The 13,369-nt window shown below is 44.1% G+C and overlaps 2 protein-coding genes across 4 annotated transcripts; one reads left to right on the forward strand and one right to left on the reverse strand.

Moving 5' to 3' along the window:
• Positions 1-3,858: 3,858 nt before the first annotated feature.
• On the forward strand, positions 3,859-6,458 carry LOC109531642 (transmembrane protein 265). Of its 2 annotated transcripts, none has more exons than XM_019896060.1 (3): positions 3,859-4,124; positions 5,215-5,450; positions 6,124-6,458. In XM_019896060.1, the coding sequence occupies exons 2-3, from the start codon at positions 5,223-5,225 to the stop codon at positions 6,274-6,276; spliced, it is 381 nt and encodes a 126-aa protein (XP_019751619.1). In that variant the 5' UTR covers positions 3,859-4,124; positions 5,215-5,222; the 3' UTR covers positions 6,277-6,458. The 2 variants fall into 2 exon arrangements, with proteins under 2 accessions (XP_019751619.1, XP_019751612.1); XM_019896053.1 differs by having other exon boundaries at positions 3,866-4,124; positions 5,221-5,450.
• An 81-nt stretch (positions 6,459-6,539) lies between these two features.
• Positions 6,540-13,310, reverse strand: prr14 (proline rich 14). Of its 2 annotated transcripts, XM_019895980.1 has the most exons (10): positions 12,916-13,310; positions 11,569-11,768; positions 11,086-11,224; positions 10,923-10,988; positions 10,411-10,451; positions 8,619-10,325; positions 7,843-7,987; positions 7,660-7,769; positions 7,506-7,574; positions 6,540-7,070 (listed from the first exon to the last, which is right to left on the reverse strand). In XM_019895980.1, the coding sequence occupies exons 2-10, from the start codon at positions 11,736-11,738 to the stop codon at positions 6,764-6,766; spliced, it is 2,754 nt and encodes a 917-aa protein (XP_019751539.1). In that variant the 5' UTR covers positions 11,739-11,768; positions 12,916-13,310; the 3' UTR covers positions 6,540-6,763. The 2 variants fall into 2 exon arrangements, with proteins under 2 accessions (XP_019751539.1, XP_019751547.1); XM_019895988.1 differs by lacking the exon at positions 11,569-11,768.
• Positions 13,311-13,369: the final 59 nt, after the last annotated feature.

The raw sequence follows: 13,369 nt of genomic DNA on the forward strand, positions 1-13,369 counted from the left end.
AAAAATGCCTTACTATACTATGTCGTTTTTTTCGTGCTAAAAACGCCTTACTATACTATGTCGTTTTTTTCGTGTGTAAAACGCTTTACTATACTATGTCGTTTTTTTCGTGCTAAAAACGCCTTACTATACTATGTCGTTTTTTTCGGCTAAAAACGCTTTACTATACTATGTCGTTTTTTTCGTGCTAAAAACGCCTTACTATACTATGTCGTTTTTTTCGGCTAAAAACGCTTTACTATACTATGTCGTTTTTTTCGTGCTAAAAACGCCTTACTATACTATGTCGTTTTTTTCGGCTAAAAACGCTTTACTATACTATGTCGTTTTTTTCGTGCTAAAAACGCCTTACTATACTATGTCGTTTTTTTCGGCTAAAAACGCTTTACTATACTATGTCGTTTTTTTCGTGCTAAAAACGCCTTACTATACTATGTCGTTTTTTTCGGCTAAAAACGCTTTACTATACTATGTCGTTTTTTTCGTGCTAAAAACGCCTTACTATACTATGTCGTTTTTTTCGGCTAAAAACGCTTTACTATACTATGTCGTTTTTTTCGTGCTAAAAACGCCTTACTATACTATGTCGTTTTTTTCGGCTAAAAACGCTTTACTATACTATGTCGTTTTTTTCGTGCTAAAAACGCCTTACTATACTATGTCGTTTTTTTCGGCTAAAAACGCTTTACTATACTATGTCGTTTTTTTCGTGCTAAAAACGCCTTACTATACTATGTCGTTTTTTTCGGCTAAAAACGCTTTACTATACTATGTCGTTTTTTTCGTGCTAAAAACGCCTTACTATACTATGTCGTTTTTTTCGGCTAAAAACGCTTTACTATACTATGTCGTTTTTTTCGTGCTAAAAACGCCTTACTATACTATGTCGTTTTTTTCGGCTAAAAACGCTTTACTATACTATGTCGTTTTTTTCGTGCTAAAAACGCCTTACTATACTATGTCGTTTTTTTCGGCTAAAAACGCTTTACTATACTATGTCGTTTTTTTCGTGCTAAAAACGCCTTACTATACTATGTCGTTTTTTTCGGCTAAAAACGCTTTACTATACTATGTCGTTTTTTTCGTGCTAAAAACGCCTTACTATACTATGTCGTTTTTTTCGGCTAAAAACGCTTTACTATACTATGTCGTTTTTTTCGTGCTAAAAACGCCTTACTATACTATGTCGTTTTTTTCGGCTAAAAACGCTTTACTATACTATGTCGTTTTTTTCGTGCTAAAAACGCCTTACTATACTATGTCGTTTTTTTCGGCTAAAAACGCTTTACTATACTATGTCGTTTTTTTCGTGCTAAAAACGCCTTACTATACTATGTCGTTTTTTTCGGCTAAAAACGCCTTACTATACATCAGGGGTGTATAACATACGGCCGGAACCGGCCGCAAGGTTTGATCAGGCCCGCAGAAAAATTTAAAAGAGAAAAAATGCACAAAACACACGGAATGAATATTTTTAATAAGTTGCAATTCGTGGAATATCCGCTTGGGGGGGACACTGTTTTGATCAGAGGAAAAGACAACATTGTTTTGATCAGAGAAGACGACAACAGCAGCCTCAGTCTGTCACTGGAACAGACCCAACACAGCAGACGCTATCAAGGACGTGAATACTTTATTCTTTACACATATTACACTGATCTCAGGATGGCATTCTGAAGGCAGGCACTAGGAAATACTGGCGTGGTCGACGGGTTATGGGTGAGGTTAGAGTGCCGTCACATCGCCTACGAGACGCCAACCGCCTCACCATTTATGTTCTATTTTTTAACCTTCAAAACCTCGTATGGTCGGCTGCCTTTGACTACATCAAAAAATTTCAACATTTTTGCAGCACAATGGCCGAATGGCAAAAGACCTCACGTGGTGATCAGGCGAACCGAGCTGGTTAGAAGTCTCATTTCAACAAGCCTCATTTCATTATTCAGAGTTGAAGGAAGATTGTTCTTGGGTCCTCCGTGCCACAAGAGGGAGTAACCTGCTCACCACCAGAGTCCACCTACGAGCACAGACCTGCAGGCAACGCTTTTTGCTCTTCTTCCTGTTATTCGCAAGGTGCTCAAGTCAAACTGTGGGCCAGCCTGAATAGTCGGAGACATTTAATGCACCATCATGACGACTTTTTTGACTTTTTTTTTCTCCCCCAGGCAGCAGCAAACATGATCGAAAGACCCAACACAGAGTGTCTCTCCCTGGTAAGTTTCATGCCCAACACATCTTTGTCTGCACAAGAAATTGACTTGCGTGTAACTCACGGATGCCTTTCCTCTCAGGTCAACACACCTGTCCCACATTCTGCTCAAGAGCTGACCACTTCGCCACCCAGCAACAAGCAGATTGCCATCCAACTTGCAATTTTTTCCTCTGCTTTTGTGATTGTCTACTCTGCAAAAGAAATAAAGCTTGATTACAAAGAACACTTCAACTCAAATTCATTTTTAAACACATCACCACAATCTAACTTAAAAAAAAAAAAAGTAAACAAAATTATTTTCTGTTTTTTTTCTAAACTTTTTTTCTGAATTTTTTTTTTTTTTTAATTTTCCAATTTTTTTTTTTTTTTTCCAATTTTTTTTTTCCAGGCAGAAAAATCCAGGAAAGTGGGTGTGGCCTCACTGGCCTGGCTGGAATGATGGCTGATGATTCGCTGATAGCTGTGAAAGTGGGTGGAACATGATGATAACACTGTGATTGGTGAAAATGGGGAGTGGCTATGCAAATTAGGCGTTCTCTGATTGGCAGCTCTTTAGGGCGTGGTTATGCAAATTTAGATCAATCTGATTGGTCAGGACTTGGAAAATGGGCATAGTTATGCAAATTTGTGTTTGGGTTATGCAAATGTAGGCCTCGCCGCGATTGGTGGATGTCAAATGGGTGTGGTTTGGGGCGGGCATTGCAGCACTTTTTCAAAGTCCCACTTGAGTCTTGAGCTCAGACTTGCACTTGGGTCACATCAGACAGTCTTTTCACTGTTCCCATCGGTTTCACATGACCCAAAAGCTCGCTTCCTGGAGTTTCGAGTCATACGGAGACCAACGGGAACAGTGAAAAGAGTGTCTGATGTGACTGAAGCGCAAGTCTGAGCTCAAGACTTCAGTCTTTGAAAAGGCTTCAAGTGAGTTTTTTGATGGATTTGGTCATGATAGGCAAAGACTCAAATTCAAGTTGAACAATGTATTGGACAGAAAACCGAACATGACAAAGTAAAAGCACTTGAAAAGCGAACATGACAATGTAAAAGCATTTGACCAGTCAATCTTTGTGTGGACCACTTCAAGTTGCACGCACACAAACACTGACGACAGGCCTGAGATGGGAGCATGTGCTTGACCAGCTCATGCGTGATGTCACTGACATCTCATGACACACCAAGGGGGACATGAGCACGTCCGACTTCTCTCAATGAAACAAAAACTAACTGCCGTGTACTCCACAACAACATGATCACACTCTTCTGGTCAAGTTTTTAAATGACATTGAAGTGGCCCAAGCTAGTCATATGTATGTATATATTATAGATATATGCAAACATAGACACATTTTTAAACTAACTTGGTCCACTTAAAGGTTTGAAAACATATTCCAGAAGTGCTTGATGATGCTCGGGTTGTCTATGTGGAGTTGACACTGTTGTGCAGTACACGAAGCAGAAGTTTAAGTTGAGTGAGAGACAGACAGACAGACAGACAGGCGGGCACACTCACTGTGGAATGACGGACAGAAGTGCGTGCTCACGCGTACGAGTGCGCGTGTTTACTCAAAAACGAGGTCGACTGGAATGTGATTCACCCCGAGCTGTTATTTGGCGCCGCGACACACCTTGGTTGCAGTTCCTTCAACCTCCGTGGCCCAAGAGGAAGCCCGTAGACAAGTCTTACATCGTGTGTGTATGTGACAGAGAGAGAGAGAGAGAGAGAGAGAGAGATCCTGAACAGTAAATGGGGAGTGGCAGTTTCAGGCATTCCCAGTACACTTTGCTTGACAAGTTCAATCCAGCATTTGACTCCTACTCAACATGACAAGAAATGGAGGCCTTTAACCGGAATCACACTGACAAACGCTGACAACGGGGAGACGGAGGAGGACACAACCCCAACTGCTTCCAAGTAAGAACGAGCGATTTACTGAAGCTATTTATAAGTCCGTTTGTCATTTTGGAGAAGAAAGAGAATGTGTAGGACAAATGACTAACAGGCCCCGTGTGCTACTAAATGTACCTAAACTTCATTGGCACCCACAACTCCTCTCAGTTTTGACTTTGTTGTCATTTTCTGCAACACAAAGGCAAGATTTCAAAGGCATCGTAACTGGTTGGTCTGGATTTTTGCTTTGTGTGCTTGTGTGTTTTTTTTTTCTCAATCTGGGATGTTTAAGTCAGATGTCAGAGATAAAATAAATGGAGATGGACAGACAGAGGCATATTTTGGAACTTGAGGCTCTTCCTCAAGTCAACACCAGATAAATAGAGAAATTCTCAACTCTCAACTCAACTGTATTTATAGAGCACTTTCAAACAGCCATCGCTGCATACAAAGTGCTGTCCACGGAGAAACGCACATATATACAACAATAAAGCAATAAATCAGTAACAAAGATGGTAGAAAGCACCAAACAGTAAAACTAAGATGAAATCTAAATATATGGATCGATAGACTTATGTACATAGACAAACAAACAAACATTCAAGTCAAGAACATGTTGAACGCTACTGTATAAGGAAAGCCCAAATTTCGAACTGTCCCTGAAAGCAGCACCTGATGATAAATAAGCAGGCGTGCAGGTAAGCGGTCAGAGAGACAGTTGGACAGATGGATCAACACAGATTTGGCTCAATTGAGACATTAAAGGGAATTCAACTGGTTTGTCAGGCTTTTTTGTTGCTGTTTTTTGTGTCTTACTAAAAAAAAAAAAAAAAAAAAACACGGCAGGCCTATTGCGCCACACTGCTTCTGAATTGGGTTTTGAAATAACCCACAAAACAGAAGTTACCATGTGCTTCCACGAACGTGCTCAGACTCGTCAGTAGCATTCACAAGGCAGCAGACCAAAGTGCGCTGGGAGGCCATTTTTTTTTCTTTGACAGTGACAGGCGTTTTCACTTACCTTATCGTGTCTTTTATCTTGGCACACAAAGCTTATCAGTCGGGAACAAAAGTTAAAAAGCCATAAAACTGGTGTTTGTCTTTCACCTTGTGGTTGCAGACATGTCCCACTCAAATCACACCTGCATCAAAATGGATGAGGAGATGCCACTCAAAACGGTGCCGGGCTCCGTGGACCCGCAGAAGGGCCTCACGACCACGGCGGCGAAGAAGCGCGGCCTCGGCGCGGCGGCGTGCTGCAACGACAAGCATCACCGGCGACTGGCCGTCTGCAGCATCATCTGCGGCATTTCCTGCATCGGAATAAAAGCGCTCATCAACTCGGTCAAGGTACATATACGCACACGAGGAGAATATTGGAAAATAAATGAGTCCGACAGGTGTCAAACTCAAGGCCCGGGGGCTAGATCCGGCCCACCACATTATTTCATGTGGCCCGCGAAGGTAAACATTTTGTGTTTCCAAGCACACTTTTAAAATAAATTGAATAGTTGAACAGTTGGTTTGATTTTAAAGACTAGTTAGCATTAATTTGGTGTTTGTATGTAATAATGCAAGGACCTCCAAAGGAAACGAAGACTCTGAGGTGGTCATTCTATAAATGATGCTTGATAAAAATCCACAAGCTTTGATAGGTCAAACTTAAAAATATAAAAATATTTGAAAAACTCGAAGAAAAAAAAAATTTTTTTTTTCAATCAGCATAAAAAAAATACTGATATCTATGATTAAAAATAACTGGTGACCAGTCTTATTTTTTAAATCTAACAGGAAAAAAAAAAGTTGAAGACTGGTTTAAAAATGTATACGTATTAGTGTAAATGATGTGTGAAAATATTTGATAATCATAAAAACAAATGACTGTATTCTGTGGCTCATTTTTTATTTTTATGATAATTTCTTCAAATAGGTTTTTTTTCAGTGTACTTACTGTAATGCAAAAGGGGAGGGCGGAAGGGTAGTCATCTCTTGACCGACGGGTCTTTTTTTCTCTCCCCGACAGGCCGAGACGGAGCCGGACCCAACGGCATCCATCAGGTTTTCGCGCCGCGCCAAAAAGCTGGCCATTCTCTCCATTGTCATGTGGCTCGCCTTGCTGGCCCTGGCGCCAATGCTCATGGCGCTCTTCTCGTACGTGGTCACGCTGCAAGACTGAGTGGGCGGCAACAAACGCGTGACTCCTACAGATGATGATATTTATTTATTTCCCATTGCAAAGACATTTGTAAATCTACGCGTATAAAACCAAGTACACAACATTTATACATGACAAATCCTCAACGTGTTCATATTCAGTACCCAACTTGTAGAAAAAGTTAATAAATTAGCCGCCACTATTCACAAAACAAGTCGCGTTTTTGTGTTCTTATTTTGATGCCTGTTGTGCATTTTATACTGTTATTGTAATAAATGCTCTGAAAAAAAAAAACAAACTTGGACTCTTGTATACAAAAGAAACAGCAAGGATGGGTTTAAGGCTGCCTCGTTCAGGGGGGGCAACAAAAACAACGCACGCACAAACGAACAACAGCAACACGAGACTAAAGTTGCACCGTAATAAATAAGAGCTGCCATAACTGTCGTCCTCTTGTAACCATAGCAACTTGAGTGCTACGGCGTCGCGTTCGGGGAACCCGACAAAGTCAAGACGCGGCATCCAACTGGTCGCCGATAAGCCACAAGTCGAGCTGCTTCAGCTTGGCGCACAGAAGCGAGTCGGCGTCGGGCGGCGGCAGGAGGGACGGGCCGGCGTCATCCCTGGCGAAGCCCCCCCGTCTTGTGCGGGATGACGCTGCGCCTGCCTTGCTGCCGCCCGCCGCTACCTTCTTGGGCTTCCGGGCCTCGCCCACCTCGTGGAACTCCACGAAGCGCTTGAGGCGGCGCTGGCCGAAGCGGGACTCGGAGCCGTCGCGGCGGCTGAGCGGCACCTCGAAGACGGTCTCTAGCCGGCTGAAGCACAAAAGAGCCCGTCGGCGGTTAAACCAAGCTGTCGTTGCTACTTTATACCACAGGGGTCAAACTCAAGGCCCGGGGGCCAGATCTGGCACGCCACCTCATTTTTTTGTGGCCCGCCAAAGCAAATCAAACATGTGAACTTCCATGATGCTAGCTAAAATCTGTACCAAAATATCAAATTCTGATCTGTATTAAATAAGAAGGATATTGTAAGCATTTTCTTGTAACCAAACCCGTCCTGACAGTAACATAAACAAAAGTGGAGTGAACCATTATTCTTGACTTCTTTATATGGTTTCAGTCATAACGGCCCTCCAAGGGAAACGGTAACTAAAATGTGGCCCACGACAAAAATTTGTTTGACACCCCTGCTTCATACAATACCAAGATTGAACATTCATTGTCTTAGTGGTGTGAGTGTGAGCTCACCTTTCAGGGGGTTTGCTAAAGTTTTTATTGGTGTAAATTTCCTCCAAGCTGAACTGCTTTTTCTTCAGCCTGTCCAAAACAAAAAAAAAAAAACAAAACAAACAAACTCATCACATCCCACATCCCATCGTCCCACAATGCATTGCGTACCCACCTGATGGCTTTGGGGAGGCCCATGGGCGTGAGGTTGTTCTGAGGTTTGGGCAGCGCCCTGCGGATGCGGATGGATGACACCTTGCCGGGATTCTCCTGTTTCGGTGCCTCCTGCGAGGACGACGGCACGTGTGTTCATTCGCTGCGCCACGACGCCCGGAATCAAGATGGCGGACGCGCCTACCTTGAGCTCAGAGTCGGACAGAGATTTTTCTTCTCTTTGTGCCACCGTGGCTTCATCCAACTTGTGACCGGAGGACTCCGTGTCCTCGTCCTCTTCCGCCTTGCCGGGCGTCCTGTTGTCACTTCCACCGGCCAACGCACTGACGCTGTTGAATAGTAATTATCATAGAATTGTACAAAACAGAATTCATATCACAGATTTTATTGTTTTTAAATGAATTCACTGAATTACCTTATTTCCCATTCCAAGTTATTAATTAATTGTATATACTATTTCAAAGTTTCTTTGTATTTGACAAAAAAATGAACAATATTAAGATATTATTGAATAGAAACACTTTGTATCAAATACACTTTATTCATCAAGTTTTACTTCTATAATTTTATTGATTTATCGACTTTTTTTAAAAACATTCTTGCACATAATTGTTTGATCTAATCATTCGTTATTTTTATTTCAAAAAGTTTGGACTACTACACTGCTGTTAGGCAAATTAGGATTTTATTGATTTAGAACATTATGCATAATATTTGATCACTGATAGTCATCAACATTTATGTTTCATGTAAGTATTGTATTTCATTTAAAAATGATACTTAGAAATGTCAATTAACACCTCCCTTTGTAACTTAAATTTTTTTTAAGTTGCCCAAAAAAAAAAAAAAAGGGTTTCGGTAATGGTCATTCAATTGATCAAATGAATAAATGTAATTATTTAAATTTCCTTTTGAACAGTTACCTTAATGGGTGGGATATGGGAAGAAATAGAAGTTTACCTGGCGCAGGCCTCAAAGGCGCCAAGTAAGGAGTCTGTTTTCGGCGAAGAAGCAGACACAGAGGCAGCTTGGCTTGACGCTGTGATGCCGGCGGTCACCTCTTTGCCTTCGCCTCCCCCCGACAGGAAGGCCAGGGGGCTGTACAGGAAGCGGGACGCCAGCGCCGACAGTGACCAGCTGGGCAGGAGGGCGGGCGGCAGGTTCTGCCCGTCGCAGGGGAAGGAGCGCCTGGACGGGTACACTTCCTTGCGCAGGCACAGCGGAGCGATCTCTCGCTCCACCTCCCCGCAGCTCACCGTGTGGCGGCGGGTGCGTCGCGAGCCCGCCGGGTCGTGCGCCGGGACCAAAGTGAGCGGCGGCTGGCGAGGAAGCGAGGCAAAAAGCGAAGGGATATCCGGGCACGAGTATCTGCGCAACAGGTGGCCGGCCAACCCGCTTTGGGTGGTAGGCGTCGGGAGGTCCTTCGCGGTGGCCGAGGGCGTCGCGTTGTGCGCGTGGGTTCGACTGAAGCGAGACTTCCTGGACCGGGGATCCCCTCGGGGCTGCTTCCCGTTAACTTTTACGTTGCGTAACCTGGAAGCAGTGGCATCCTGATCGCCGCCTCGATTTGGGTTGCTACATTCTAATGGCTTCCCTTCAAAAGGAGTCATTTCAAAGTAAAACGGTTCTGTGGACATTTGAGCTTGAGGCTTTTCGGTTTGCGCTTGTAGCTCACCTCGGGGAGCCTTTGCGGGTCTCTTTATTGGTCTTCCCCGTCCCACGTTGGGGGCACCCTCGCTTCGAGCTGCCAGCTCGGCGGGCGCCGGCAGGTGGACAGAAGAGGGCGGCTCCGTCGGCTCCACCGACTTGCACTTCACTGTCTTCCCGCTGGCGTCATCGTGCTCGTCTCTGAGCAATTTCCGCTTGACGTTGCGGCACTTGGCGGCACGTTTGAGCGCTTCGTGGCCGTCCGAAAGTGCGGATGGCACTTTCTGTTTGAGTGGCGGGGGTTCGGCTCCATTTTTAGTTTCCGACTTCAGTCTTTTCCTCTCCGTTCGGACTCTAGTGCTGAGCGTCCTTTTGGAGCGCACGAAACCCGAGTTCGTTTCATGGCGAGTGCCGTCCACGTGGTTCGTTTCATGACGGCTGACATCGGCAGAGACGTAGTGAAGATGATCCAGCTGGACGTGGCAGGAATACAAGGGCGGACTTTTTTCCACATTGAGGTTTCTTGGGCGGGTTTTCAGCCGCGTTGACACTTTGGCCTTCTCAATAATGTCGGCTGTCTTTACGGTGGGTTCCTGTAGGAGTGGGAGCTCCTGGTTTGCTGGAAAAGGCACTTGTATTTCGTCAGGCGACGTGCTAAACAGTCTCCGAGAATGGCAAGAGTCACTTCCAGGTTGTAGCACCAACGTGAACGAGCTCTCCTTTGCTTCCCGCGAGCCAGTTTCCGGTGGCTCGCGGTGAGCTTCCGAAGACTTGCCGGTCTTGTCCGGTTGAACTTCAGGAGTCGAAAGGTTTTTATCCTGAAAGAGCTTCACGGGACTCATCACTATTTCCGTGAAGCTGGCCATCTTGGACTTCAAGGACTGGAACAGGGGGCCCATCAGCCACCCAGCGGGGGCAGAGCCACTCACATCCGCGGCACGGCTCAGCGCCTGGCATGCTGTCGTCCGATCCAAACTCTCCAGCGGACCCTCGCCTTGGTCCTCTGCAAAGTCCTTTTCCCTTGAATAAAAGGACAGAAAAGGCGAGACGTGAGACGCGGGAGGGACGCGAGCAGAGAAGATGGCCACCGGCTGATCGCACTTACGTATTTTGGAACTCGGCTGCGGTGTTAAAATCACAGCCATCCTACGATATAAATACAGTTAATTGAAGATGTAGCGACGAGTAGACGACACAGTCATTTTCATTCTTTTCTATTACGCGTGATTAAAAGAGCCTTACTAATGTTCGGATGTTGGTATATGGTTGCTTACTGTCTGCTGGCTGTACCCCGACACTCCTTTGAGATGACTGTTCACATTATGTTGCGTTTACACGTTATGTTTACGTGGATAGATATGCACCGTCAAAATGCTTTCTTTTTTTTTTTTTCTCCCTAAAGTTGTTGTTGTATTTCCTGTTGAGGATGAAAATAACTTGAAAATACTTTGGAAAAAATACAAATCTTAATTGGAGACAAATGTTTATAATATTTTTTCATTGATTTTACGATTGGAAAATTTAGGCAAATACATTTTTGCGGCGATTAAAAGAGGCTTGAGACTTTTTTTTTTTTTTTTTAAAGTCAAGAGGGAAAAAAAACCAGCTCAAACTGACTTGCTGCTGCTTCTCTTCTTCAAATGTGCTTTCAACTCTTGGCTGCTTGGACTGAGACAGTTGCACCTAAAAAACAAATACAGCGAGATTAATAAATGATATCATCAGATAATGCACACACATAAGACACACACACACAGACACAAAGTGTATAATGTGGCACCATATCGTTGGCGTGTCTCTTGAACGAGGACGGATTGCACGTGGACGGCGTCTCCACAATCTCTTCCACCTGAGCGGCCTGAGCTTTGATTGCTTGTATGCGACCGCTCCTCCTGCGGTCTGACGTTCCATCGCTCGCTCTGCCCAGAGGGATTCAGAGGTAAAGAAAGCGTGGCACACTTGAAATGATGGCGTGTTGTCAGTCAAAGTGCAGGCGGAAACAAAAGAAAAAGTGCACGGTAAAAACAAAAAGTGTTCAAATTCAAACATGTAAAGCTGAGGTTACACTGTAACTCTAAGAGCCTAATTTCCATTTATAAAACTTCTATGTACTTCATGGTGCTACAAGTTCACTTCCTTCCATAACGGCTCATATCTTTAGAGACTCATAAACTGAGGCACTTCTAAGTCAAGGTACCGGTGTATATAAATTAATTTGACCATGTAGAAAAAACTGGGGGGTAGCTGTGAGTGGTGACTATACCTGGGAGTGATGGAAGGAAGGGGGAGGAGAGGAGGAGGAGGTGATGGTGGTGGTGGTGGTGGTGAAGGCTCATTGTGGGGGGGTGCACTACAAAAGGGGTCGGGGGAAATTGCATCACCATCCATGGGGAAAACAAGGTGGGTGAGCGAGTTGGAGGGGAGTGTCAACATGGCCAGTCTCTCTCTCTCTCTCTTGATCCTCTACAAACAACAACAACAATAACACGTCACCATCACTGCAGGGCCACTTGTTCAGATTTTTAACAAGCTTCACTTTCATTTCTTACACAGCACGAGCAAATGGGTCACTGTGTTTCATGTGTTTAGAGAAAACTTGGATGACTTTAGCCTATCTTCTCAGTCGCTCTGCCATGTCAAATCAGGAGTATTTGACATTCTGTTTACAGGAGGAAAACTCCTACCACTTGGATGGATGCCTTATGACTTTCTGATCAAAGCTTGTAGCGAAGTAATGGAATTCAGTTGCCCAAATTTGCGCTTAAGTTTACTTGATACATTTCGATTTATATTGATGTGATTAATACTGACTGGTAAATGCTATTTAGGATTATTATCATTCAAGGGCTGGTTCGTGGGTGGTTATTTTTATGTCCTGATTGAAGCGAGTAGTCACGGTATTGGATCATGATGGTAAAAATGTCTTGTTTTGAAGCCAAAGTTAATTGTTCTAAGGTAGGACCATTTTGCAATAAATCATTCCCAAATTGGGGCTTGGGAGTTACAACAGTTAACAGGCCCATTCGAAATTTCTACGGATTTAAAAAAACAAAATATTTTCAAGTTATCGTTTCAGCGTGACGTCACTTATTTCTAGGACACTCACTGGACCAACCCAATGGAAATGGAAAAACATGAAACGAGGAAGTTTTGTCACACGTAAGACAATCACGGCGGTATTAACACATTGTTGGGAAACAAATTGGACTGTAAGGCATTTTGTTTGAATGTAGTATTTTGAAAAAGGAAGATGTGTCACGCAGCGGAGGGAAGAGAGTGTCGTCTATTTGCTGGAATGGACCCGTGTCAAGGGGTAACTTTGACGCGAGCGAGCCTGACGTACTCGCGGGTCTTCGTCCTACGTCTAGCGCGGACGGGCGTTTTCAGAGACGCATGCCCCAGACGCTTCAAACCGAGTAGAGTGTGCTGTTTTTGGCAGTAAATCTCCTCCTCCGCTGGATTACATTGTCGCAGTCTTTCCGCCAGAATATAGCCGTATCCGGGAGGGGTCGGCGTGCATCTGTTTACCCCCTGCAAGGAAGCGTCGCCCCTTCTTTGGTTCGCGCACGGTGAGAAGAAGACGTAATTTTAAAAAGAAACAAAATCTTACCAGAAAGGTCAAATTGGATCACGGCGGACAACGTTTACGTCCACACAGTAAACGAGACACGCCGGACAGCGGCCGACAGCTACAGCAGAGTGGTGCGGGTTTTTTTTTTCTAAACCCAAACAGACACCCGGTTTAGCCAATCACAGTCAAGCTTGTTGGTCGGCCATCGAGCGCCGTTTTTACAAATGGCCAATAGGAGAAGGTCTTGAAACATCACTTCGGGGTGGTGACCAATCAAGGAAGCGATGTGACATTATTGAAAATGAGTATTCGAGCTGTATTTCTCGGATACAACGAAAATAACAAATTGTAACGCAATTCTATTTTATTTAATTTACAGTAGACACATTTGCACAGCAATAATCTATTGCTCCCTAATAACACACACACACACACACACACACACACACACACACAGAAAATTCAAAGGTGTGGATGTGTGATCAAAAGTAAT

The sequence above is a fragment of the Hippocampus comes genome, unplaced genomic scaffold (genome assembly GCF_001891065.2).
Source record: "Hippocampus comes isolate QL1 unplaced genomic scaffold, H_comes_QL1_v1.1 scaffold10, whole genome shotgun sequence".
NCBI lineage: Eukaryota > Metazoa > Chordata > Actinopteri > Syngnathiformes > Syngnathidae > Hippocampus > Hippocampus comes.